Source organism: Passer domesticus, chromosome 21, assembly GCF_036417665.1.
Source record: "Passer domesticus isolate bPasDom1 chromosome 21, bPasDom1.hap1, whole genome shotgun sequence".
Taxonomy (NCBI): Eukaryota; Metazoa; Chordata; class Aves; order Passeriformes; family Passeridae; genus Passer; species Passer domesticus.
The window spans coordinates 3,178,224-3,201,081 of record NC_087494.1 but is presented as its reverse complement, the minus strand read 5'-3'; the positions used below and the strand labels follow the sequence as shown (position 1 = coordinate 3,201,081).

Genomic DNA, 22,858 nt, shown 5'->3' with positions numbered 1-22,858 from the left:
TTTTACTTTTTTTTTTTAACTCTTGTTGGCTTGGTTTGATTTAGATGATAGCATTCACCTTCAAGATCAATTCAGTTTCAGAATAATCTATTTCATTTCCAAGCTTTAGGACAGAAGCTGTTCTCAGGACATGGCCATCACTTCATCACAACTATCTGTGATTCCTGGAGCCTTGGGTCAGTGCTAAAACAAGCAATTATTCCACTCTGCAGGCTAAAACCAACCCAAATACAAAGGAAGTTCCACCAAAGTCCTTTATTGTAGCCCTTACATGGCTGAGCTGCCCTCCAGAGGGGTCTGAGAGAATCCTGAACCCTGGAGAACGTGTTCATTTCACAAGATCCTTCACATACTTCCAGCCCTCCATTGTGTATTCACAGGCCCTGGTGGGAGCTACAGACAAGGCAGACATGACTGTGTGCACTCCTGCAAGGAAAGCAGAGAAGAATTACCCTAAGATCATCATTCAAGCCAAATTTCCAATTTCCAACACCACCACTGTAGATCTCTTCAAGCCCTGAGCATTTGTGACAGAAATTCCAACTTCAGTGTCTACATGAGCTAAGACAATGACAGGACTGAGCTCAGTTCCTTGTTTAAGTCCTGGTTTATTTCTGGCCTTGCCACAGACTCCATGGGTGATGGGGACATGTCACAGTTATCTGTGGATTGTGTTTCCCCACAGTTACATAAAGACTCTTTGCTGCACCATAAAACCTGTGTATAATTTAGGTATTTATAACATGCTTTGGCTTTCAAACAAAAATGTCTAAAATTCTAATAACAATGGGAATGCTCATCTCTTCTGAAAAGCCAAAAACTTAGCTCAGACTCAGTTAGTGAGCAGTTATTTTACCTTTATTCCAGGAAGCAGAGAAGGAAAAGTCAATTTTTGGAGTGGATGGGAGCTAGAAAGAAAGAGACAAAATATCAGCACTCAAGGGGTTTCACTTGGAATTCACACCACCTTGGCAAAGCCTCTTGACCTCAAAAACACTTAGGTGCCTGCTCTGCATAAGCCTCAGAAGAGAACAGACATGATGCTTAAAATCTGGGCTTTGCTCCTTCCTGCAATATAAAGAAGGTGCAAAAGGTAGAACATATTATTTATGTGCTCCTGAAAAAGCATCTCCATGGCTGTCTCTGTTAGTTTATAATTGTTTGTGATATGAAAACTCTTCTCAAACCTTAAGCAAAGGTCTCTTATTTTCTGAGGATTTAAAAAACTAAGAACTACTCATAGAGGAGGGGCCTCTTCAAGCAATTTAAATTCAATGTGAACTCTGAAAAATTGGGAGGATAATATTTTCATTGTTTTTCTTAATAACAAGTAGGATCCTTCAGAAGAAAACTACATAGTGAAATACCTCCCAGAGTATGTTTGCAATCCCCTCCTTGACCCTGCACAGGCTGCTTACCCCTCTTCTTTGAAATAACATCTGTGAGCAATGTCTCTGCCCCAAATTTAGCATTTTATTTGCCTTCCATTTCAATCCTCTTCAAAATATTTGCCATGTGAAATCCAGTTTCAACAGTAAAACTCCTGCCAGCCTCACTGGAATCAGAGTATCACCCCCATATTTTCTCCTCCTGACTCAGAGGAGGTTTTGTGTTGCAGGGATCACCTGAGCAGCTCTTACCTCCCAGCCCAGGTAATCTGTCCACTCTTGGATAGCTGGAGGCAGCGTTTCTTGAGCTTTTTTGAGTGCTTCAGCACCTTCTGTGCCACTGCCCAGCAGCCCCTGGTCATATGCCACGTACACAGCAGCTCCAGCCAGGCCTCCTTTGACCAGAAACCTGAAAGAATTGAAAGCACAACAATTCATTCCTGTTCTGACCATCAGTGCATCTCTCCCAGTGGTGTGGCTGCCAAGAGGGTATCAGTAAAGAAACCTCATGTCTTACTTAGGTAAAAATCAGCAGAAATATACCTACCTATGTTCCTTGCCTTCCCAGGACAACTAGTTCCTGTCAGCCCCTTGAAACTATTCCTAATTCGCATTTTATCAGTGATGGTTTTCAATATAAAAATGAGAAAGTGTCAAATTCCTCGAGAGCATGTGCCACTTGTTAAAGCCTGAGAATCACTGGCATATTCCTCTGCTAAAAGCAACTAAAGGACTCTGCAGTGGGCAAACCATCCATGTTAATGATGTGGTTCTTCCTGATAAATCTGATATTTATTTAGTAATTCTGACAGACACCAATATCTTGTTAAGCTCATTACAGCCCAGTGAACGCCTGGCCATGGTGTTTGCATTGCCAAGGCTTTTAAAGTTTCCCTGCAGGATGTGCAGTCACCAGTTTTACAGCTGTGACGGCAGCCTACAAAAGGGAAGGGAATATTTGGCATTTACTGGCATTTCCATTATAAATAAGAGATCTGAGGTGACTGACTTCCCCAGACTCACACGGCAGAGATGTTTTCCCTTTAAAAGACAGCAAAACAAGGGGACAACCCAAAATTTGGCAGACAGTGGTACTGCAGTAGTAGGACATAGGATAGATACAAGAGAGCTGGGAAGAGAGAACCGATTTTTAAAGTCGTGTATTCACATGCACTTCGGGGAAAAGTGATTGCTGAAATGCACCGCTGGGCCCCAAGGACACCCTTCCGCACTGCCGCGCTGTGGGTGTACCCACAGCTCCGAGCCCCGCGCTACTCCCAGCCTCGTTACGTGTCCATGCCCGCAGACAGCGGCGGGGCCTCCCGGCGAGCGCAGACACACACCGGGAGCTGCGGGGGCGGCCAAGGGCGCGGAGCGAGGCGAGCACAGCCCAGGGACAGGGCCGGCCGCGGGCCTGGGGACGGGCCGGGGACAGCGGCGAGCACTGAGGGGCGGGCGGGGAGTACCGAGGGGGAAACGCCGTGCGGAGGGCGCGGGAGGGCCGGGCCGGGCCGGGCCGGGAGGGCGGGCAGGGCCCGCGGGACTCACTTGACAGCGGGCAGCAGGCGGGCGGCCATGGCGGCGGCGGGGCCGGGACCGTCACGTGCGCGCGCGGCCCCGCCCGCCCCGCCGGCGTGAGGGGCGTGAGGGGCCGGGCAGGGCTGAGGGGCGTGAGGGGCCGGGCAGGGCTGAGGAGTGTGAGGGGCCGGGCAGGGCTGAGGGGCGTGAGGGGCGTGAGGGGCCGGGCAGGGCTGAGGGGCGTGAGGGGCCGGGCAGGACCGGGCAGGGCTTGAGGGGCGTGAGGGGCTTGAGGGGCCGGGCAGGGCTGAGGGGCGTGAGGGGCCGGGCAGGACCGGGCAGGGCTTGAGGGGGCCGGGCAGGGCTGAGGGGCGTGAGGGGCCGGGCAGGACCGGGCAGGGCAGAGGGGCGTGAGGGGCCGGGCAGGGCTGAGGGGCGTGAGGGGCCGGGCAGGACCGGGCAGGGCTTGAGGGGCGTGAGGGGCCGGGCAGGACCGGGCAGGGCTGAGGGGCGTGAGGGGCCGGGCAGGGCTGAGGGGCGTGAGGGGCCGGGCAGGACCGGGCAGGGCTTGAGGGGCGTGAGGGGCCGGGCAGGACCGGGCAGGGCTTGAGGGGCGTGAGGGGCTTGAGGGGGCCGGGCAGGGCTGAGGGGCGTGAGGGGCCAGGCGAGACTGAGGGGCGTGAGGTGCCGGGCAGGACCGGGCAGGGCAGAGGGGCGTGAGGGGCCGGGCAGGGCTGAGGGGCATGAGGGGTGTGAGGGGCCCGGCAGGACTTGAGGAGTGTGAGGGGGCCGGGCAGGGCTGAGCAAGGCTCGGGAGGCTTGAGAGGGACGGGCAGGGCTGAGGGTGGGAGGGCGCCGGCCAGGACTTGAGGAGCGTGAGGGAGCCGGGCAGGGTCGAGGATGTGAAGGGGCCGGGCCGTTCTGAAGGTGTGAAGGGGCCGAGCGCGGCTCCTGCGCCTTTGTGGCGCTGTCCCTGCCGCTCGTTTCGTCGCGCTGTGTCGCAGCGTGGTGGCGGAGCAGCTCATCCTGCTGCTCTTCTTATCCAGACAAGGCTCCGTCCTGTGGGCTCTGCCGCCGCCTCCCTGCCGAGATCCGGCTGCCTTGGGGTCACTGCTGCCAGCTGTCATTAGTCTTTAATGAATTAAGAGTTCTCTAAGATTAGACACAAGGGTTTTTTGGTTTTTGTTGGTTTGGGGGTTTTTTTGGGGTTTTTTTTTTTTTCTGTAGGCTCTGAGTGCAGAGCGCTGTGGGAATTGCCGGTGAAAGATCCTTTTTATTCTTGACCAAGGTGGCTGTGGCTCCCGGGGGAGAGACCCCCTCAGCTCTACAAAAGCCTTGACGTGCCTGTCCCAGCCTGGCTCCAGGCATCAGAGAAAGGAGAACACTATATTATTTTGGCTGAAGTACTCAGCTTCAAGACTTCACTTTGTTCCTCACAGCTTGGAGGGATATGAAGCCAATTGGAAAAGTGCTTTGTGCTACAGGGGTTGTAGCTGGGCTCATAGCTTTCTTCTGGAAAGACGACTTTAACCCAGGTAGGCTCACCAGGGGGATGATTTCAAGCCAAAATATGTCACACAAGGGAAGATGTTGAATTTCCAAACTTTGACTGATGGTCTCATTCCTGCCCATAGTCTTACTAGAGTTGGTGGCCCCAAAGCAATGTTTCATTCCCAGAAACAAAGAGAAACTTGAAACAAAGAGGAAGATAAAATGGTCTAAGAGCAGGGATCCTGCTGTCTCTGTGGGGGAAAAAACAGCACTTTGCTACTACCTTGCTCTTTCTATGTTTTGGTTGTAAATTCCTTGGTGTCAAGAGCTGTCTGTAGGTGTGCAGTGCCTGGCACAAGAGGGCTGACATGTCTCCAGACTGATGGCAAGGAGTAAATGATATGCAGAAGGCACATAGCCCGGTTTCTGCTTTCTGTACAGCCTCTCAGAAGGTGAAAAACAACTTCATTCTTGAAAGATTTTGGTCTAGCAACCCAGGCTAGGCCCTGTGACACAGCTAGCTGCCATCATCATGTCATTGCATCACCAGTCCTGCTTCTAGTTTTGGAGAAGCACCAGGAATTTTGAGCACTTAGGTGAATCTTTCTTCTTTAAAGCTCTGCCAGTAGTTAAGGGCAGCTCCTCTGCTGCTTTCTTCACTTACTTCTGTATCTTTTATTCTCTTTCCCATAAAAAAGAGAGCCTGTCTGGTGCCCGTGTTCTCGTGACTGGAGCCAGTGCTGGGATTGGAGAGCAGATAGCATATCACTATGCCAGATTTGGTGCTGAAATTGTGTTGACTGCCAGAAGGGAATCAGTGCTGCAGAAGGTAAGAACCTCCTCCTTGTATGGGGGAAGACATGAGAGATTCAGGCTTTCACCAAACCAACAAAATTTAGTTGTCAGCATGATAGATTTTCCTTTGGAACTGCTCAGCATAAACCCAGAAGAGAAGTTGGCCTGTACAAGAAGATGCAAATACAGTGCCTGAGCTTTTAACTGCCTGAACATTTATTTATATGAGGGGATGGGGTGAAGCTGCATCAGGGAAAGCTCAGGCTGGACATTAGGGAAATGTTCTGCACTGTGAGGGTGATCAGTCCCTGGATGAAGTTCCCCAGGGAGCTTGGTCATGGCACCAAGCCTGTCAGAGCTCAAAGAACATCTGGGCCACATCCTTAATGATATGGTTTGGTTTGAGGGAGTCCTGTGAGGAACAGGGATTTGGATTTGATGATCCTTATGGGTCCTCTTCAGTTTGAGATACTCCATGAACTACAATTCCTGTGCAACACTGTGCAGCTTTTCAGAGTCCAAATTGTTCTATTGTAGCTGTTTTGTTAAAAACTCAAGACTTTTTGTAGGTTAAATGCTTTTTGACCAACTCCAACAGTTGAGACTTCTTCATATTTATGAAATGGGACAATATTTAGAAAGGGTAACTCTTTAATTGTGGGCATGTGTGACTTCCAGGAAAAGTTCTTCACTGTGAAATGGTGCAAAAGGTGACTTGGGGACAGTGAGCATAATAATAGCTCCTCATGACTGGAAGGCATTATTTCAGCAAATAGCTAAAACTGCATATCATTGCCAGGCACATTCACACACTCAACATAGCAAAGGAATTATGAAAGATGAATTCTTTTCCAGCTATTTTGGAAAAAAAATAGAAGAACTTAATGTAAAGCATAACCCTTGTTCCAGAAGATTTCCCCTGAAGAAGACTGGTTTTCTTTCCAGTGAATCTTGATCCTGTCCCAAAGTAGATCGTTTAAGCAGACAGTTAAATAGAGGTAACTCTTTGCAGGATGCAGATTCAAAATCTGGATGCAGATTCAAAATCTGGATGCAGAATGAGCTCTCCATGGCCCAAACAGCAATAAATTTTAAATTAAAGTGTATCTCTGTCCAGAACTGACTCTCACTGACTGTAGTATGTGCTTTATAATGCCCTTTCCCCCTAATATTTTTTCAAATAGTTTAATCTTTGGGGTGTGTTCTTTTTCAAGGTGATGGAGAAATGCCTGACACTCGGAGCAAAGAAAATATTTTATATCCCTGCAGATATGTCTTCCCCTTCAGAGCCTGAAAAGGTGGTTCAGTTTGCTCTCCAAAAGCTGGGTAAGCATCCTGAGCATCTCTCTGGCTTTCAGGTGTGTGCACAGTTCTCTTTCTAGTAGGAGCTTCCTGCTTCAGTTCCCTGAACTGAGAAAGGTGTTGAGGACATAGATGTACCACCAGAGCTAAATTCTGATCCTGAATCAAGCTGAAACATCATTTCAGGGAGTTATTGTCAAAGTCAAACAGTTTTCCTTTCAGTTCTACTCCTGAGGAGCAGTCAAAGCTGCTCCCAGATGGGCATATTTAATGTGTCTTCATGGTTAAAGCACTTCCCAGCCTTCTGAGGGAGTGGCTGAGCGCCCTCCTGGCATTTCTGAGCCCCCTGGTTGATGGTCAGGGCATGGGCCCCCTGTGTGACTGCTTTTTGTGCTCTCCAAGGGGGCCTGGATTACCTCGTGTTGAACCACATCGGCACCAACCGCTTCCAGGAGTGGGCAGGAGATGTGGAGTACACCCGCTGGCTCATGCAGGTGAGGCTTCCCAGCTCCCTGGAACTCAGCCTGCCTTCTCCTGGGACAGCTTTGGAAGCTCCAAGGCAAATCCACATCTGTGGCAGTGGTTGAGAACAATCCTTTTACATCATTCCTGTTTGGAGGCTTTGTTGCTAGAGAGGTGTTTTGCTCAGATGTTGTACATTTGTGAAGAGGAATGTTTGGGAAGAATTTCAGACTTCTTCCTTCTTACTTCCCTTTAGCCCAGGAGTTTAGGGTTGATGGGCAGTTCCAGGCAGTTGTGTTTAGTTCAGGAAGGTCTCTAAGTGAGCAGCCAGCACTTCCTACTGGTCTATGGCATGTGCACAAATGCAGAACACAAAGTTGTTTGAAATGGTGTCTGCCATTTGAGTCTCTGTTCACAGATTTAGGGTTTTCCTGTAGAATCACCCTGGTGCCAGGTTTTGGGGCCATGGAAATGGAGAGCAGTTTTTTTTATTCACTTTTCATTCAGGTGGGTCATACTAGTTTCTATTTCATTTTGGAAGGAGGCTTTTTGCTGGACAGTGGAAACTTAGGAACATAGGTAAGACATTAATATAATTTAAGAGAGCAGTCAAGCTCTGAAGAGATGCTGAATTTTGTGCCTCATTGTAGTCTGAGCTGAGTCAAGAAAACTTAGAAGGGGAGCAAACAGAGACTCTGGTGTCTTTGGTAGGGATTGCAGAATAAAGAAAAGCATAAAGAAAAAGCAGGGACAACTAATTGTATTCTTGTAAAGAAATGGGTATGTTAAAGCCTGGGAATAACCTTTGCTCTGAAACTTTTCCAGAAGATTCAGAGATTCAGAAGATTGCTTTTTCTGAAATCTGAAAGACTGATGGATGCAATGTTTGTCCCCATCTTTAGAGATTATTTTTCTCACTTGGTGTTTGAAAAGGCAATTCCAAACCATGCTCCTTTCCATTTCTGACCACTCTATTGACTTTCTTGGCTCACGCTTTCAAAGCCTCTTGCTTCTTCCATGTCTGCATTTATCATTGCAGGTGAATTTTTTGAGTTATGTGGCCCTTGCAACAGCAGCTCTTCCCACCCTGGAGAAGAACAGAGGTGCTCTGGTGGTTGTTTCTTCCCTCACAGGTTGGTGACTTTACCTGGAGTAAGTGCTCCCTTGTGGAAACAATGATTCCCAGTACTGTTCATATCTACTGTTTATATTTCTGTTATTCAACTCCTAAATGTATTTTCAAACTGTGCTTTTCATAGCATATAATAATAATAAATACATAATAATATGCTAATATGTATTCTAATATACTTACATAAAGGGAGACTCACAGAACAGAACATGAGTTGATACAGTTTGACAAAGCCTGCATCTTCTCTCCATGGGTCCCAGTTTCCTGGAGTTTTCCATTCTCTCTTTTCCCTTTCCAGGGAAAATGCCCACTCCCTTCACCACTTCTTACTCTGCCACCAAGTTTGCCCTGGATGGATTCTTCAGCTCACTGCGCCACGAGCTCATCATGCAGAAGAGAGATGTGTCAGTCACACTGTGCATCCTGGGCCTCATTGACACTGAGTCAGCACTGGAGTACACCAGGTGAGTTTGTCTGCAGGAACGCATCTCTTCTTGAAAACATGCAAAAAAATGCACAGCAGCTCTGTCTAAGAGGGTGTGTGCAGCTGCCTGGGCACACCACAGGGTTGTTCATGCTGGAGCAGAGCAGGCAGAGCCCTGCGGTGCCCAGCTCGAGCCCCAGCAGGCGCTGCCCGGCTCCGAGTGACGCCGCGCCATTGCTTGCAGGGGCAAAGTGCACCTCAGCGCCTCCCCCGCTCCCGAGGCCGCGCTCGCCATCGTCCGGGGCGGAGCCGCTCGGGCACACGAGATCTTCTACCCGCGGTGGCTGCAGCAGCTCTGCTGCCTCTGGGCTCTGTTCCCCCGCAGCGGGAACCAGGTGCTACGGACTTTCTATAACTACAGCAGTCCCTGAGGGCTGCCCGGGCTCATCCCATAGCCCTTCTAGTCACGTGCCTGCCATCCCACTAAGCATCCCACTCGACCACTGCTGTCAAGAGGGCAGCAGTGGTGGCAAAGTCCCATTTTCCTAACATGACTCATGGTTTGTCATCATGCTTCAGCCACGGTTCTGCTGCTGTTACCCATCAGTCAGAGATCTTTCCCACTGTTCACTCTGCCTTAGCCCTCCTCCCATCTCCCCTCCTTCAGTCTGCTTTGACTGCATCAGCCTTTGCTCAGCCCCAGCTGTAACCCTGTCTGTCTGCTCAGCATGCCCTGGAGTGGCTGTACATTCCTGTACATTCCTGGGACATCCTTCCTCCACTACTTTTGGATCCCATGAACCCTCTTGCTTCCTCTAAGTAGAATTTTTATCTCTATTTTAATTAAACAAGTTTTTAATGTGTTGGTGTTATGTGTTGATGCTTCCCCTGTGAAGGAACACTGGTCCCTGGATTCTGTGGGCCAAGGCCTGTTTGCTGACCCCGTGTGCCCTGTTAAATTAGCCCAGGGCTTTGGCAATGTCTTCAAGTGTAAGCATTACCTAAAAGCAGGTCCAACTAACAACAGGAAGTAGAGTCCCAATTACTTAGCAAGTAAAACTTTTATTAAATAAATTTAGGATTTTTTTTTGACCAGAGTGAGGAATTTGACATTGACAAAGCTTGTATCGCACCTGTAACATTGTACAGTCACATCAGTAACTGTGATGGAAGAAACTGTAAATGCTTGTTTTAAACCAGCTTGACCTAGGATTCCCAAAGTCCTTTTTTTTTCCCATTTTGCATTTGTTCATATTTTTTCTTTTTTTTTTTGTTTTGTTCAAAATTAGACTAAGTTTAAACTTCATGAAATTACTTGTAGCAGAAATAAAGTACATTATACAAATCACATACATAATAGATGTTAAGTATAAAAATGGTATTTACAATAAGTAAACATGGACTATAGAAACACACAGACTCTCACAGCTTCATTCACCTCTCATAAACTCTCAGCGTCAGACACAGAAGGGTGGTTGAGGAGATCTGAAGGTACTTAAAGGACTGTGCCACAAACACCTGAACAAAGGGCAAACTGGAGGAGAATGAGAGTTGGCTGAGATTCTCCAAAATCCCCATAGCTCACTTCAGTATCAATTGCACCAACTTTACCCCACCAACTCTCTTGTCCCTATTTCAATGTGCTCACACACCCTCACACACACGTTTGTGGTTCCTTATCAAACTCTGAATATTGAACTCGTTCATTCCTAATCACTCTGGGGTTTGTTGGTCTGTTCTGCCTTGCTTTCCTTTCCTTTCCTTACTTCTGTAGAAACTTGAAGAGACTGTTCCAAACTGTTCAAGGGATGTGCCTTGTCAGGGTGACACACACCCCCCACTCCCAGGGGATCTTTTTGAAATCCAGTTCTGAACTACATTCTGTGCTTTAGAGTTTGTGTATATAGTGTATAGAGCTGTCCCTACATATATATATATGTGTATATATATATGTATATGCTGCATAATGTATAATCTGTCTCTTGGAGGGGTGCTGGGGGGAAAATCCCAGAATGGAACCCTCTTTCATCCTATTTTCCTTGCATCTGCTGGGGAAAGCTGTGCAGCGGGTGCATGAGGAGAGCCCTCCTGCTGAATTCAGAGGGAGAAAACGTCCTGTGTCATCTGGAAGGAGAACTGCCCACCCCCCAGTGCTGGTATCCGACACAGGGAGGCAGTGTGCAGCCCCTGGGAGCCTTCTCTAGCTGTGCTGGAGATTGCATCTGCTCACACTCTCATCTTCTCCTGCCTTCATCAAGAAAATGCAGTTGCCATGGAGAGCTGTGAAACACGGATCTGTGCCATGTGTGGGGAGGCAGTGCAGTTCCTCTGAGGAAGGGGACTGGTTTCCTGTGCTTTCAGCCTGATCACAGAGTGCTCAGGGCAGGGGCTGGCACCACATCCCAGGAGCTTTGTCTGCAGAAGCCCTTGCAAAGGTAAGACAGAGCTCTCCAGATCCTTAACCAGGCTGGTGCTAAGGTGGATGAGTGACTCAAGCTGAGCAGCTGACTGTGCCCTAATCCTGGAGGAATGTATTTCTCCTTCTTGCTCGTGTTGAGCAGAGATGTGCTCTCTCTCTCTCTCTCTCCCCAACCCACCCCCAGCTCCCTCTCTCCAAAATGTTCAGTGCTGAGAAGACACTGTTGCAAAGGCAAACCCCTAATTTCCAATACCTCTTGCAAGCAGTCACTCTCTGAATGGAAAAGTTTGGTCCTGTGAGCTAGTTTAAAAAAAAAATAGAGACTGTATATATTTATAGTTATCTATGAAAGGGCCAGAAACAGAGCAGGAGGGAGGGAGGGACGGAAGTAAATTTCCACACATCACTGCAGTAACCTAGAGACACACCATGGGTTTGCTTGGTCCATGTTCTCCAGCCACACCCCGAGAGGAAGGGCTCCGTGTCCCAGGGGCTGCTGGTTTGCTGGTCCCTTTGCTTTGCACCACGTTAGCAGCAAATATGCGAGTCCAGGCGTGGCAAGAATCTTCCTCCTGGGCAGATATTGAGCCTTCTCTTTAATTGCATGTCTTGGAGAGGAGGGGAGGAGGAAGATGGGGTGGGTAAGGTGGGAAGCCGAGGAAGGAAAGGGGTGGTGTCAAAAGAGTCGATAAATTTACTGGCCTCTCTGAAAATCAACCTGAAGCAGAAATTCTTCCTCTGGACTTTCCCTTCACCTGAACAGAAATGGAGGAGGGAGGGAATTGGGAGGTTAGGAGGACGTCTGTGCAAACCTCAGGCTCTGAGCAGCAGGATTCTGACCCAAATCAGATCAGCTCTCCCTTGCTCCCCATCTGCAGGCTGGCAGGAGCTGGCTCTTGGACAGCAGCCCATCAAGGGTCTCAACTTTTCTCTGCTTTTCTGTGATCCTTGTGAATCACAGGATTCCTCTTCTCCCTCTCTGTTTGCAGACTAACTTCAGGGCCCATGGAACAGCTGAAAACTACTGGGGTTTAATACCTTTTTAGGCAGTCAAAAGCTTTTTGGGAGCAGTTGCACAGCAGAGTAAAACCTTGCTTAGACCACAAACGGGCCACTGGAACCATCTGCCTGTCAGGGCACTCACAGGCCTTGGTGAACTTAACCAGCCCCACTGTCTGCCCCCACTGCCCACAGCTCCAGGAGTCTCCTCCCAGCTCCGTGCCATCAGCCTTGGTCTGGCACACAGTGTGGAAGTGCCCGTGTCCACCTGCCCATGGACCTGTGCTGGATCTCATTACCTGGGCTCCAAGCCCTGCCCTGGCTCTCCACCTCAAAGTTTATTATTGCCATGTAGACCTGCCTGGCAGTCGCTGGGCTCTGACCCTGCTCACCTTCAGCAGACCTGACCCTGATCTTGACTCTCTGGCTTGGCTTTGGGCTTCCCCCACAGCCACAGATTTGCCTGCTGATTGCTGGACCTGGCCATCACCTCAGGCCTGCTCTGGTCACCCCGCTGAGGTGCAGCCTGTGCCCCACCAGCTGTGTCACTGCCTGCACTCCTGGCCTGCCCCTCTGCAGGAGCACGGGAGCTGAGCAGAGCTGTGCCCTGCTGGGGCAGTTTACCTGTGCTGCAGAAGTGACTCCTGCTTGCTCACTGCTGTCAGTAGGGGTGGTTGGCATCCTTGGGCCGTTTTAACTGGACCTTCAAGCGTTTCATGCCAATCTGGAAGCCATTCATGGCCTGGATAGCAGTCTGTGCACTGGATGGGTTGTCAAAGCTCACAAAACCTGAAGGAAGGACACAGGGTGGGTGACAGTGGCACTGCTGGTGCCATGCCCTGTGTGAGTGTCATTGTTATTGATCATGCTCCCCTTGCCTGCACTCACCAAAACACTTGCTCTGGTTGGTGGCACGATCCATGAACACCTTTGAGGAGATGATATTGCCAAAGGGCAGGAACATCTGCATCAGCTCGTTGTCTCCAAACTCCTGGGGGAGATGGTAGATGAAGAGATTGCAGCCTTCAGGACCTGCAGGTATGGGGGTGATGGAGAAACAAAAAGCCCCCAGAGGGCAGGGGAAGAGAAATGGGCTCAACTCACAGCACAGCACTGGAGGAGAGCCCTAGCACTGCCTCCTGCCCTGACCTCCCCTTGCTTGTCCCTGTCACTGGTCCATCGAGGGATCTGAGGGCTCCTGAAGAGCAGCTGGGAGACTCTATACAAAACTAGAGTTTCTGGAGAGCAGATTCTCTTTCAAAGCTTGCCCAGTTCCTACACAGGGTGCTGGACACAAGCAGCTCTGTGAGTGTCTGGGTGCTGTTTTGCTGGAAGGAAATCAGCTGAGGTGAGAGCTCACAGCTGTCCCAGTCCCAGGAGAGTGGCAGACACTGCTGTGTGAAAGCTGCTGCTGTAGCACTCCCTGCAGCACTGCCTTTCAGTCCAGAAGCCAAAGCCTTAACTGGAAACCTGCTGGATTGCCACACATCCAATTAATGGGATGACCTGGTCCTGTCCACTCCTTCACTTGCTCCTTAGGAGCACAAGAAGCTGCTCCCCTGCTGACACTTACTCTACCAATCAAGTCCAGAGAGACTGCCTTTGCCTCCAAATTCTATTCAAGCCAGTTTGAAGTAAGTTGAAAATAAATTCAGTAGGCTCTGAAGGCTGAAAAGAGAGGAGAGCACATTGGAGAGGCTGGTTTGACTGGTTCCACTGTGGTTCTGGCACCAGCCAGAGAGGCACGAGTGCTCCTTGCCCCTGGGAAGGTGCTCTTTGCACAGGGAAGGTGCTGACTCTCATCCCCTTTGGTGTGGACGGTGTTCCAGGGCCTACTGCCCCTCTGCACCTGGCAGCATCTGGCCAGATGTGAGGTCAGGAAACATCCTGTGATCCTTCCCACTCACTGCAGACATCGGGTTGTTTCCATACCCCAGCTCCAGCATTAAAGATCAGTGGACAAAAATTAGTGCTAGCTCCTCTCCATTGTCTCTGTTGTGCAGAAGATGAACTCCACAAATCCCAGCCACACCACTGGACAGCCCTGTTCCCCCTGAGATGCTCACCTTCTCTCTGCTGCTGCTGCAGGATGGGAGGCTGCTGAGGGATGCTCTGTGCAATGGGGGTGATGGTGGTGGTTGGATACACAGCTGCAGCCCAAGGACACAGAACAAACCATTTACCTGAGGATCTGGTCAGCCACACGAGGGGCTGAGGGAGGCAAGGGAAGCTGGTACCTGCATACTGCTGAACTCCTGTGAAGGCTGGGTGCAAAGTCTCTGCTACTGAAGGGCTCTGGGCTGCAGAGAAAAACACAATCAGGAGCACAGCAAAGGGAGTCACTCATGCATTCTGTGTGTGTGTGTGTTTGGTGTTGTTTCCCACCCTCGCCCCCAAGCGAGTCTCAGTGCCTGGCTGGGAGGGAGCTACAAAAATGTGGGGAATCCAAAAAAGAGGAACTAATTGCAATTTCAAAGGTCTCTGCATGGTGGGTTTTTTTGTGTGGTTTTTTTTTTTTTAACTGCTCTCAGTACCTGAATATGGCACAAGGCCGTTGGTGTAAACTGTTTCCAAGGTTGGATGCCCATTTGGGAATGGTACCACTCCAGTGAATCCATTGGAAATGGGTGCCACCAGTCCTGGCATGGCTGCTGTTCCCAGGAGAGGTGGTGAATGTAGCCCTGGAGAACAAGAAGAGAGGACAGCCATGAAAGTCAAGGTCCCACAAAGCCCCTGCTCCCCACTTCCACCAGGCAAGAGTGCTGTGTATGAAGCCATTAACTCTTCTGTTTGGCACACGGAGATGACAGACTGGAGCCTTCACAAAATGAAGAGGCAGCTCTAGTGGGAAGAGTGTGAGAAGAACTGCCAGTCCTGAGTGCTGTCAGAGCTTTGGGGGGAACATCTTTGATGTGGGTTTGCACAGCACCTGGCAGGACACATGCCTGCCCTGACAGGGTTTGAACCCAACATGCATGACTGCTGTGGGTGATGATCATCAATCCCAGGTGCAATCCTGGGAACCCAGGCCTTCACTAAAATGCAGCAAGAATGCACAGCTGCAGGGCAAGAGGATGTGTGCTGAACATGTGAGGGTGCCAGGGGGTTGAGGATTTGTGCAGAGACTGCTGTGCTCAGAGGCTGCACTGCTGGAGAGCAGCGAGCTGCTGCAGCTGCTGACCTGGAGGTGCAGAACTGTTCTTGCTCTGCCCGGGTGGGCCCCGAGAGTGCTGGGCCGGGAGCTCCCTGCCCCGGAGGCCTCACCTGACGCTGGTGCAATGGGAGTGGCTGGCAGCCCGTTGAGACTGACGGCCCCGATCTGCTGGATGTGGCACGGGGAGAAGGCGACGCCCGGGCTCAGGTAGCTGCCGTGGGAGGTGGAGAGAACCGTGGTCTGCTGCTGCATCAGCTGCAAAGCAGGACCGGGCAGTCAGGGCCCTGCGGAGCCGGGGGAGGCTGTGCACACCAGCCTGGCTGTCACCTCCCCCAGGTCCTGCCACCTGCCCTGGAGCTTCCTCTGCCACCGCCAGACCTGCTGGGGTGGGCATGGTGGCTGTCCCCCCCAGGCCCAGCCCCACCAGGTCCCCACAGCCATGTACTCACACAGCTGCTGTCCCTGGCCACCCGCGAGAGCCACCCTGTCCTGCAGGCAGGGACACAGCTCAGGGGGCATCCCAGAACACAAGGCCTCACCCCACAAGGCCACAACCCGAGGGGCTGTGGCTCCCTCAGCTGGGCAAGGCCACCAGGACAGGCCCCGGGGCCCTGAGAGCTGCTGCAGTGGGGAGGGAGCAGGTCAGGGCTGTGCTCCTGGCACCCAGCAGCACCATCTCCCCCCTGGCACTGTCAGGCACAGGTCCCTGTCCCTGGTCACTTCTGCCAGGACAGTGGCAGATTTAATAACACAGCTTTGCCTCGAGGAACTTTGCCCAGATCCTCCTGCTTCTGCCCAGCCTCCACGAGCAGATCCTGCTGGGCACCAGCTGTGTGCCCAGGCCAGCTCCCGTGGCCTGCTTTGCCCTCAGAGGTCTGGCCCGTGAGCCCCTGAGCTCAGGCTGTCCCCTGGCACTGGCCTGCACCCGGGGCTGGGGACATCAGCTCCTCGTGGTGCCGTGACACATCTGCCAAGGGAGAGATGCACAGTACAGAAGGAAGGGGGGGAGGGTTAAGAGAAGAAAAAAATCCTTCTGGTCCTATCTGACCACCACTGGGAGCATAAGATGCCCTCAGAGTGCAAAAAAGATAGTTCTGGATGCAAAATTATCCAGCCCTTTATCAGCTCTGTCTTCACATCAAGCAAGAAGAGCAGGGGAGGCACAGGCATGGCTCTCAGGAAACCTGAGTTCCTCGGGAGGAGCTGAGGGCTGACACGAGGCAAAACCCAAGGAAACAACAAAAATCTTCCTGACATTGCCACATCCCACTGTCTGCTTTGCACAAACACAGAGCTCTCAGGAAGCCACCCTTCACCCAGAGCTGAAGGCAGTAGGGCAGCTGGGCTCAGCTGAAGGATCTGGTAACTGTGGGAAGTTTGTGGCTAGCTAAACCTCCCAAATTCCTCACACGGGAGCTGATCATGGCTTTAGCACAAAAACAAGAGGAATTTCATGGCAGGGCTGCCTCTGTAAGCTGGAACAAGCACAGCCATGGGGTGGAATTGGCTCAAGCCCTTTTAGGGGATGGGTGAGTGCTCCCAATGCAGGACTCTGGGACTGAGAGCACAGGGTCACTCCTGTGCCATTCCAGAAAGGACAAGCCCTGGTGAGCAGAAAGGACAAGCCCTGGTATCACCTCTCTGCTCACCACCCACCATCCCTGGCTCCCCTGGAGCTGGGCTCACTCCTGGACTCACTGCTGTCACTGGGAGCCTCCCGAGCCAGGGCTGCAGTGAAACCTCCCTGGGGTCCCCTCCAGTTCCTGCTCCTGTCCCCTCTCCAGGGTGCAGGAACCAGCTCATTTCCTACTCACTGTGTGAATATTGATCTTGTCTTTTCTCATTAATGCCTGTTCTGTGCTGGGCTCTGGCTGGACCAAGGCTACACGAGCACCAAATTGGCACTCTGGAATTGTTCTCTTCACTCACATAAAATTACCATAATGAACCATAAGAGCAGAAATAAAAGGAGGGGAGGTGTGAACAAATTATGTTTTGTGTTTGGAACTAATTGATTTATGATAGACAAGAAATATTCAAGCATTATAAACACTTAGTAAATTGCTATAGTTTCTTTTTTAAGACTTTAGGTCTTTTTTTTATTGATAATTTTTTTTCAGCTCCCAAACATTTCCCTGAGTCCACCTGAACTAACTTGTTGAATAAAATGAACTCATTTGCAGAAGCACCTGGGATCAAAAGCTGATTTATGCACTGAAATAAACTGCTTTCAGATGCTCAGCCAGTTGTACTTCCCAGATGAGACTTTCTCATACAGTTTCAGCTAACATGCACTGTTTGACATTTTAAGTACCTTATTTTGCATATTTGCATAGATCTGAATAACTTTAGACTGAACTTAGTGTATGACTATTTCATGTTTCATTTGAGATAGTTTTTGAAGAAGAAGGTTATTAATATAAATTTAAAACAGACAACTGAAAACAAAAACAAAAACAACGCAGGCTCCAAACTTCTTCCTCAAGCCCTGGGGACCACTTTGGCTTGGAAACTCAGCAAACCCCTGGGGACAGGGAGAGGAATCTGTTGTGTATTAAATTATGGCTACAAGAACCTGTGAAGCCTCTGCTGCACCAGTTCACCCCAGCAGCTCTTGCTGCTGTCAGTGTGGTTCAGCCACATCCAGAATGGTCAGAATGGTGAGGATCCAGAATGGTGAGGATCCAGAATGGTGAGGATCCAGAATAGTCAGGATCCAGAATGGGCAGCTGCACCTCCCAGCCCTGGGGAGACCTTGGGTGCACATTTACTCCTCCAAGCCCAAAATCAAGAAGGCATGAGGGATTTTGGGCTTCCCCTGAGTCCTGACTTACCAGAGGTCCCATGGCAGAGCATTTTGAGGAACCAAAAGGAGATTCAGCATGGAAATGCCTCTCTTTTGCCCCCACTTCCAGAGAGGTTAGGTGGCATTCCAAAGGGCTGATTCCCTCTCCCTCTGTGTGTGTGAAGACTGGCTGGGGATCTCTCCAGAAGGGAGACCAAAGATGGGGATGGCACAAGAGAAGAGTCAGGTGTGAGGTCAGTGCCTCAGGGGGAAAAAACCAAGGAGAACCAAACCCAGTGGAAAGTAAAAACAAAAGCAGGAAAAATATCCCCAAAAAGTAGAAGACAGGCTGAGTCTGGAGTCAAGGGAAAAGCCAAAACAAAGTCACAGAGCAGGAAGGCCAGTGAAGAATCAGGGAAACACAGGAACAGACACAACTGAGGAGAAAGAAGATGCAGACAAGCAAGGAGGCACAGCTTAGACCTGACTGCCTTCTTGGCATCAGCAGGGTTCCTGAAGATTAAAAGGCTGAGTCTGGAAGCTCTCACTGCTCTTCCTCCTTGCACAGCCTGGACCTCAAGCTGACAGAGCACCTCCTGCCACCATAACCTCACTGTGTGGCCCATGCCTGCCCTCACCACCACACCATGCCCGAGTCAGGGCCATCTCCAGGACAGCAGGAGACAAACCAGGATGATCTCATGGCTGGCTACAATTCTGACCTCAGGTGCAGCTGGTCCTGGGCTGGACAGAAAAGAAGGATCCTGGCAAAAGGTGGTGCCTGGTCACAAAGGGCTCTTCAAATAATCTGTGGTGGATCAATTCTTTATTTGCCTTGCAAATTTCCCCAATGTTATAGAGCCTCACATGTATTTCCTTTTTTTCCTCATCCATACTTTGCCACACATTTAAAATGCATTTGGCAGTTTCTGGGGAATCTCTGAGGATTGAGCCAGCAATTGAGAAGCAGTTCCTCCTCTGTCAAGTGAATGAAAGGATCAAGGAGCTGCTGAAGCCAGAGGAGCTGTCCACATGCACAAGAAGAACAGGTTTATTTGCACATCCCCCTAGAAAATTACTTTCAGTAACAGTATCTACTTTTGATTTCTTTGTCAGCAGGACACAAGAATCTCTCCTGCCTCGAGCAATTTCTGAGCCTCTTTCCATGGGCTTCACACTTGGCAGCAGAGACCTGAAAATGACACTCCACCACGGGGGCTCAAACAGTGCTCCACCACAGTTGATCTGGGACTTGTTAGTTTGGAACCTACCTCGAACATCAATGGCAATTGCCACCACGGCTCCAGGGCAAGGAGGTTCTCTCACTAAAACCCAAAGCACAGCCAGGCTGCTGAAACACCTCTGGCTCTCTGCTACCCACTGCTCCCTCTCCAGCACCCTGCAAACTCCACAGTCCCACTGGCCAAGTGAGAGAACCTGGGAGCCAAGGACAGCACTGAGGGAACAGGGCCCTCCTGGGAATTTCAGCAGAGAAATGAACTCATGGAGCTGGGTCCTGCTCCAAACCCAGAGACACACATTTGTGTCACAGAGCCACAGGAAGGTTCACAAGCTGGCATCAGAGGTGTGTCACACATCACCCAGGCATGCTCTGAGCTCTCCTCATAACAAGACACAAAGGAAATGGGTCATGGCTGACCTGCTCCCAACACCTCCAACAACATCAGAGAAATCCCAGCTCACTCTGAGGAAGCCCAGCTCTCCCCTGCCCCCCCCACTTCCAGCAGAAAACCACACAGAAACTCTGCAAGAGGCGGCAGCAGCGTGCTGAAAGGAGCCAGGAGCGCTGCCAGGCGCTGGGGAGCCTTCCCAGAGCTGCAGGACTGAGTGGGAGGTGTCCCAGGGGCTGCCCGGGGCAGCGATCCCCCCTCCCCCGCGGATACTCACAGCCTGCGCATAGGCGCTGTATGGGCTGAACGGCAGGGAGAGAGATGGAGTGAAAATGCCCAGCTGCCCCACCATTTGCTGCATACGGCGCAGGGTCCTCTCCTTATCTGTGTCAGCAAACTTCACCACTAGACTGGAGGAGGCACCCTAGGCACAGAGAGAGGAGACAGAGGAGGCAGGAGAGAAGAGGCGTGGGAGAGCCAGAGAGTCAGCAGTCAAGGGAGGACGGGGCAGGACAGGCAGCAGAGGAGTGGGAAGAGGAGCAGAAGAGCAAATATTGGCGTGGAGGTGCTGGGGAGCTGCCTGGAACCTGGGCTGTGCCCTTCCCCATGTGTCTGTCCATCCAGCCCTTCCCACACCTGAGCCTCACACAGCTGCCTACGTGGAAGGAATGAAGGCTGCACCATCACTCCCAGGTGATGGTGCAGCCAGGAACACCCAGGGCATCGATGGCCACAAGCAGCACCATGAGCTTGGCTGGACAGGCAGAGCAGCCCCTGGCAGCTGGGAATTCCCTGGCTGCAGCAGTGCACTGTCCTGTCCTTGAGGTGCCCCAAATTCAGGTTGGAGGTTGCCAGAGATGAGGCCACAGCTGCAGCTCCACTTGCACAGCTCCAGCCACACAAGGCCACACAGGCACCAAGGGCTCCCACCCACACCCAGCCCGCCCCAGGGGCCTCCTCTATGCCTGAATCAGAGAAGCCAAGGAGTGCTCAGACACTGGAGCCCTGCCCACCCATGTGGCTGCACTGTCAGCTTTCCCCTGCTCAGTTTTGAACAGGGAGCTGTTTGCAATACAAAATCATGGCCTGATTTTTGGCTCTCTTCTGTTCAGTTTTACAGCTGTGAGTGCTGTCCCTCCCAGTCTGGATGAACACAAGCAGCAGCCCAGGGGACAGGATGGTCACTCTGAGTGGAGCACAGACGTGCACACACACCCCCACAGGTTTATGTGCAACCTCCCAACCACACCAATGGACACTGCTGTTGAACCTGTCGTGGTTTTTTGGAGAGTGTGGGGAGGTCCCTGCAACAGGGAAATGGGACAAGGATTAGGAAGAGGGTAGGTCCCCTGGCCTTATACTCACGGGCATTGTCTGGCTGCCATGGAGGGCGTGGATTGCTGCCTGAGCCTCTGTGTGAGATGAGAACTTTACAAAAGCACAGCCTGGAAAGGGACAGAAAGAGCACAGGAGATTGCAGTGACAGGACTGCTGTGAAAGTGCCATCACGCAAGAGACAGTGTCTGTATCTCAGGTAAGGCAAAGGAAAGCCACCCCAAGGAAGCAGGGAACAAAAAGGATGACTGATCCCAAGTCCTCTACCCTGGAAAAAAGAGGAAGGGTCTCAAATTATTACTTCAATGATATACTCTGCAAATGATGACACCATCTCCACCCTTGCCCCTGATCACCTCTTCCCCAAATTCTCTGTGGACTCCTCATTGTGGGTACAAACACTTCAGCCTGCAGACAGAACAGGCTCAGGAGCGGCCCTGACAGCTCAGCTCAGCTCCTCATCGTGCTCTGCTCCCCCTCCTGCCCCCTCAGCCTCTGCCCACCCTCCCCAGTCCCTCCTGGCAGCAGAGGGACCTGCCCTGCTCCCTACTCCTGGCTGTGTTATGGGTTCCCTAAATACAGAGGGGAATGAGTGCCCAGGGGGAAGGTGAGGCTGGTGAGCAGCACCCAGGGCAGGCACGAAGGGCAGACACACGGAGGGTTCACACCTTTGCTGTTCCCATCAGGTCCACGGAGCACCGTGCATTCATCAATGACCCCAAACGGTTCAAAGAGCCGGAGCACGTCATCCTCAGACTGCTGCTTATTTAACATGCCCACAAAGAGCTTCCTGTCCCCTAGGGGCAAACACACAAACATCAACCTTCTATGAGGCTTGCAGTCCAGAGCAGGAGGAGAGGAACACTTATGGACAAAACAGCCTGGTGTTAAAAACATGCCTGCCATGGAAATGGTTTGCTGTTGGCTGAAATGCTTCCAGGGGTGAAAATGCAGGGTCTGCCCAAGCTCCTCACACCCTCAAGGGTTTGTGTGGCTTCCCCTGTTCCAACCTCCCCAAGGGAAAACAAAGGATTAATAATTTCCTTTCATTCATTAGCCTTTTCCTTCCAATAATCCAAAAGAAGTGATAGTAAGAAAAACTGTCTGGGCAACCCCATTTCTACTGATCAGCAGGTGAAGTCCAACAGGTGCCTCAGGTAATACTGCACACCAACCCAGGCAGGGGATACATTCAGAACCTTTGACTTCTGTTTCCTTTTCCTTCTCTCCAAGACCACCATTCCCTTAGCTGCCATGTAACCAAGCACCTTGATTTCCATTTGCCCTTCCCCACTCCAGCCTAACCAGCTGTCTCCCAAGGCCTGGGATAAACCCTGGCATCCTGGCTCCCCATCTGCCTCACTGTAGGATCATGCAAATCCTACAGTGGACACATCCAGGACTTGGAGCTCAGCTTCCTTCTGGGTTCCTCCTCAAAGAGAGGAGTGAGGATTATGGTTTTGTTGGGATGGGTAGGTGTGGAGGCAGGAAGGGGCAGAGTGCTTTCTCCTACTCTCTCCCCACCTCAGCACCCACAGGAGCCCATCCCATGCCTGATGCTGTCCAGCCAAGCACAACCACAGCAGAGTTTGGGGCAGCATCCTCCCCAGGCTGATGTGAACAGCAGTAAAACAGCACAACACCAAAATCCCAGCAGAAACAGCAGCCCAGCCTCTCTTTGCCAGGAAACAGAGCTACCCTCCCCCACTGGCCCAGATCTGAGTGGGAGACAGGACCCACAGGAGGGAAGGTGTCAGGATGTGGCTCTGGAGAGCAGTGCCAGAGGATCCCTTATTGCTGGTGACAGGATCAGAGGGGCTGGCTCCACACACAGCAATGCAATGTGACGCACGTCAGGGGCAATAGCAGGGGAGCTGCTCTCTGCTCCACAGTGCAGTGACCTGAAAAACAACAGGTCTGGGAGCTACAGCAGCACAGCAGCTCCAGGGGCGTGCTGAGGAGGGCTGCCAGGCAAGGATGGCACATGACACATTCACACTGTCACCAAGGCTGGCCCCAGCCC

The 22,858-nt window shown here is 51.3% G+C and overlaps 3 protein-coding genes across 6 annotated transcripts in view; 1 reads left to right on the top strand and 2 right to left on the bottom strand.

The window, feature by feature from the left end:
* Window positions 1-236: 236 nt before the first annotated feature.
* MICOS13 (mitochondrial contact site and cristae organizing system subunit 13) lies at window positions 237-3,060 on the bottom strand. Its single transcript, XM_064396720.1, has 4 exons — window positions 2,937-3,060; window positions 1,641-1,797; window positions 857-908; window positions 237-426 (listed from the first exon to the last, which is right to left on the bottom strand). The coding sequence occupies exons 1-4, from the start codon at window positions 2,963-2,965 to the stop codon at window positions 329-331; spliced, it is 336 nt and encodes a 111-aa protein (XP_064252790.1). The 5' UTR covers window positions 2,966-3,060; the 3' UTR covers window positions 237-328.
* HSD11B1L (hydroxysteroid 11-beta dehydrogenase 1 like) lies at window positions 2,635-9,375 on the top strand. 2 transcript variants are annotated; one of them, XM_064396719.1, is made up of 8 exons: window positions 2,635-2,767; window positions 4,195-4,441; window positions 5,096-5,226; window positions 6,407-6,518; window positions 6,897-6,988; window positions 7,996-8,089; window positions 8,387-8,552; window positions 8,757-9,375. In XM_064396719.1, the coding sequence occupies exons 2-8, from the start codon at window positions 4,357-4,359 to the stop codon at window positions 8,941-8,943; spliced, it is 867 nt and encodes a 288-aa protein (XP_064252789.1). In that variant the 5' UTR covers window positions 2,635-2,767; window positions 4,195-4,356; the 3' UTR covers window positions 8,944-9,375. The 2 variants fall into 2 exon arrangements, with proteins under 2 accessions (XP_064252789.1, XP_064252787.1); XM_064396717.1 differs by lacking the exon at window positions 2,635-2,767 and having other exon boundaries at window positions 3,727-4,441.
* A 179-nt stretch (window positions 9,376-9,554) lies between these two features.
* CELF5 (CUGBP Elav-like family member 5) overlaps window positions 9,555-22,858 on the bottom strand; it is a 36,484-nt gene continuing 23,180 nt past the window's right edge. For 2 of the 3 annotated variants that reach the window (XM_064396714.1, XM_064396715.1), the window contains exons 4-13: window positions 21,504-21,632; window positions 20,866-20,945; window positions 19,778-19,924; window positions 15,195-15,339; window positions 14,465-14,611; window positions 14,168-14,230; window positions 13,997-14,080; window positions 12,819-12,962; window positions 12,555-12,719; window positions 9,555-11,686 (exon numbers count right to left, since the gene is read on the bottom strand). In XM_064396714.1, coding sequence (XP_064252784.1) covers window positions 12,592-12,719; window positions 12,819-12,962; window positions 13,997-14,080; window positions 14,168-14,230; window positions 14,465-14,611; window positions 15,195-15,339; window positions 19,778-19,924; window positions 20,866-20,945; window positions 21,504-21,632 — 1,067 coding nt within the window. In that variant the 3' untranslated portion in view covers window positions 9,555-11,686; window positions 12,555-12,591. Of the gene's footprint in view, window positions 11,687-12,554; window positions 12,720-12,818; window positions 12,963-13,996; window positions 14,081-14,167; window positions 14,231-14,464; window positions 14,612-15,194; window positions 15,340-19,777; window positions 19,925-20,865; window positions 20,946-21,503; window positions 21,633-22,858 lie in introns of those variants that run through there. The other variant, XM_064396716.1, reaches the window with a different exon arrangement.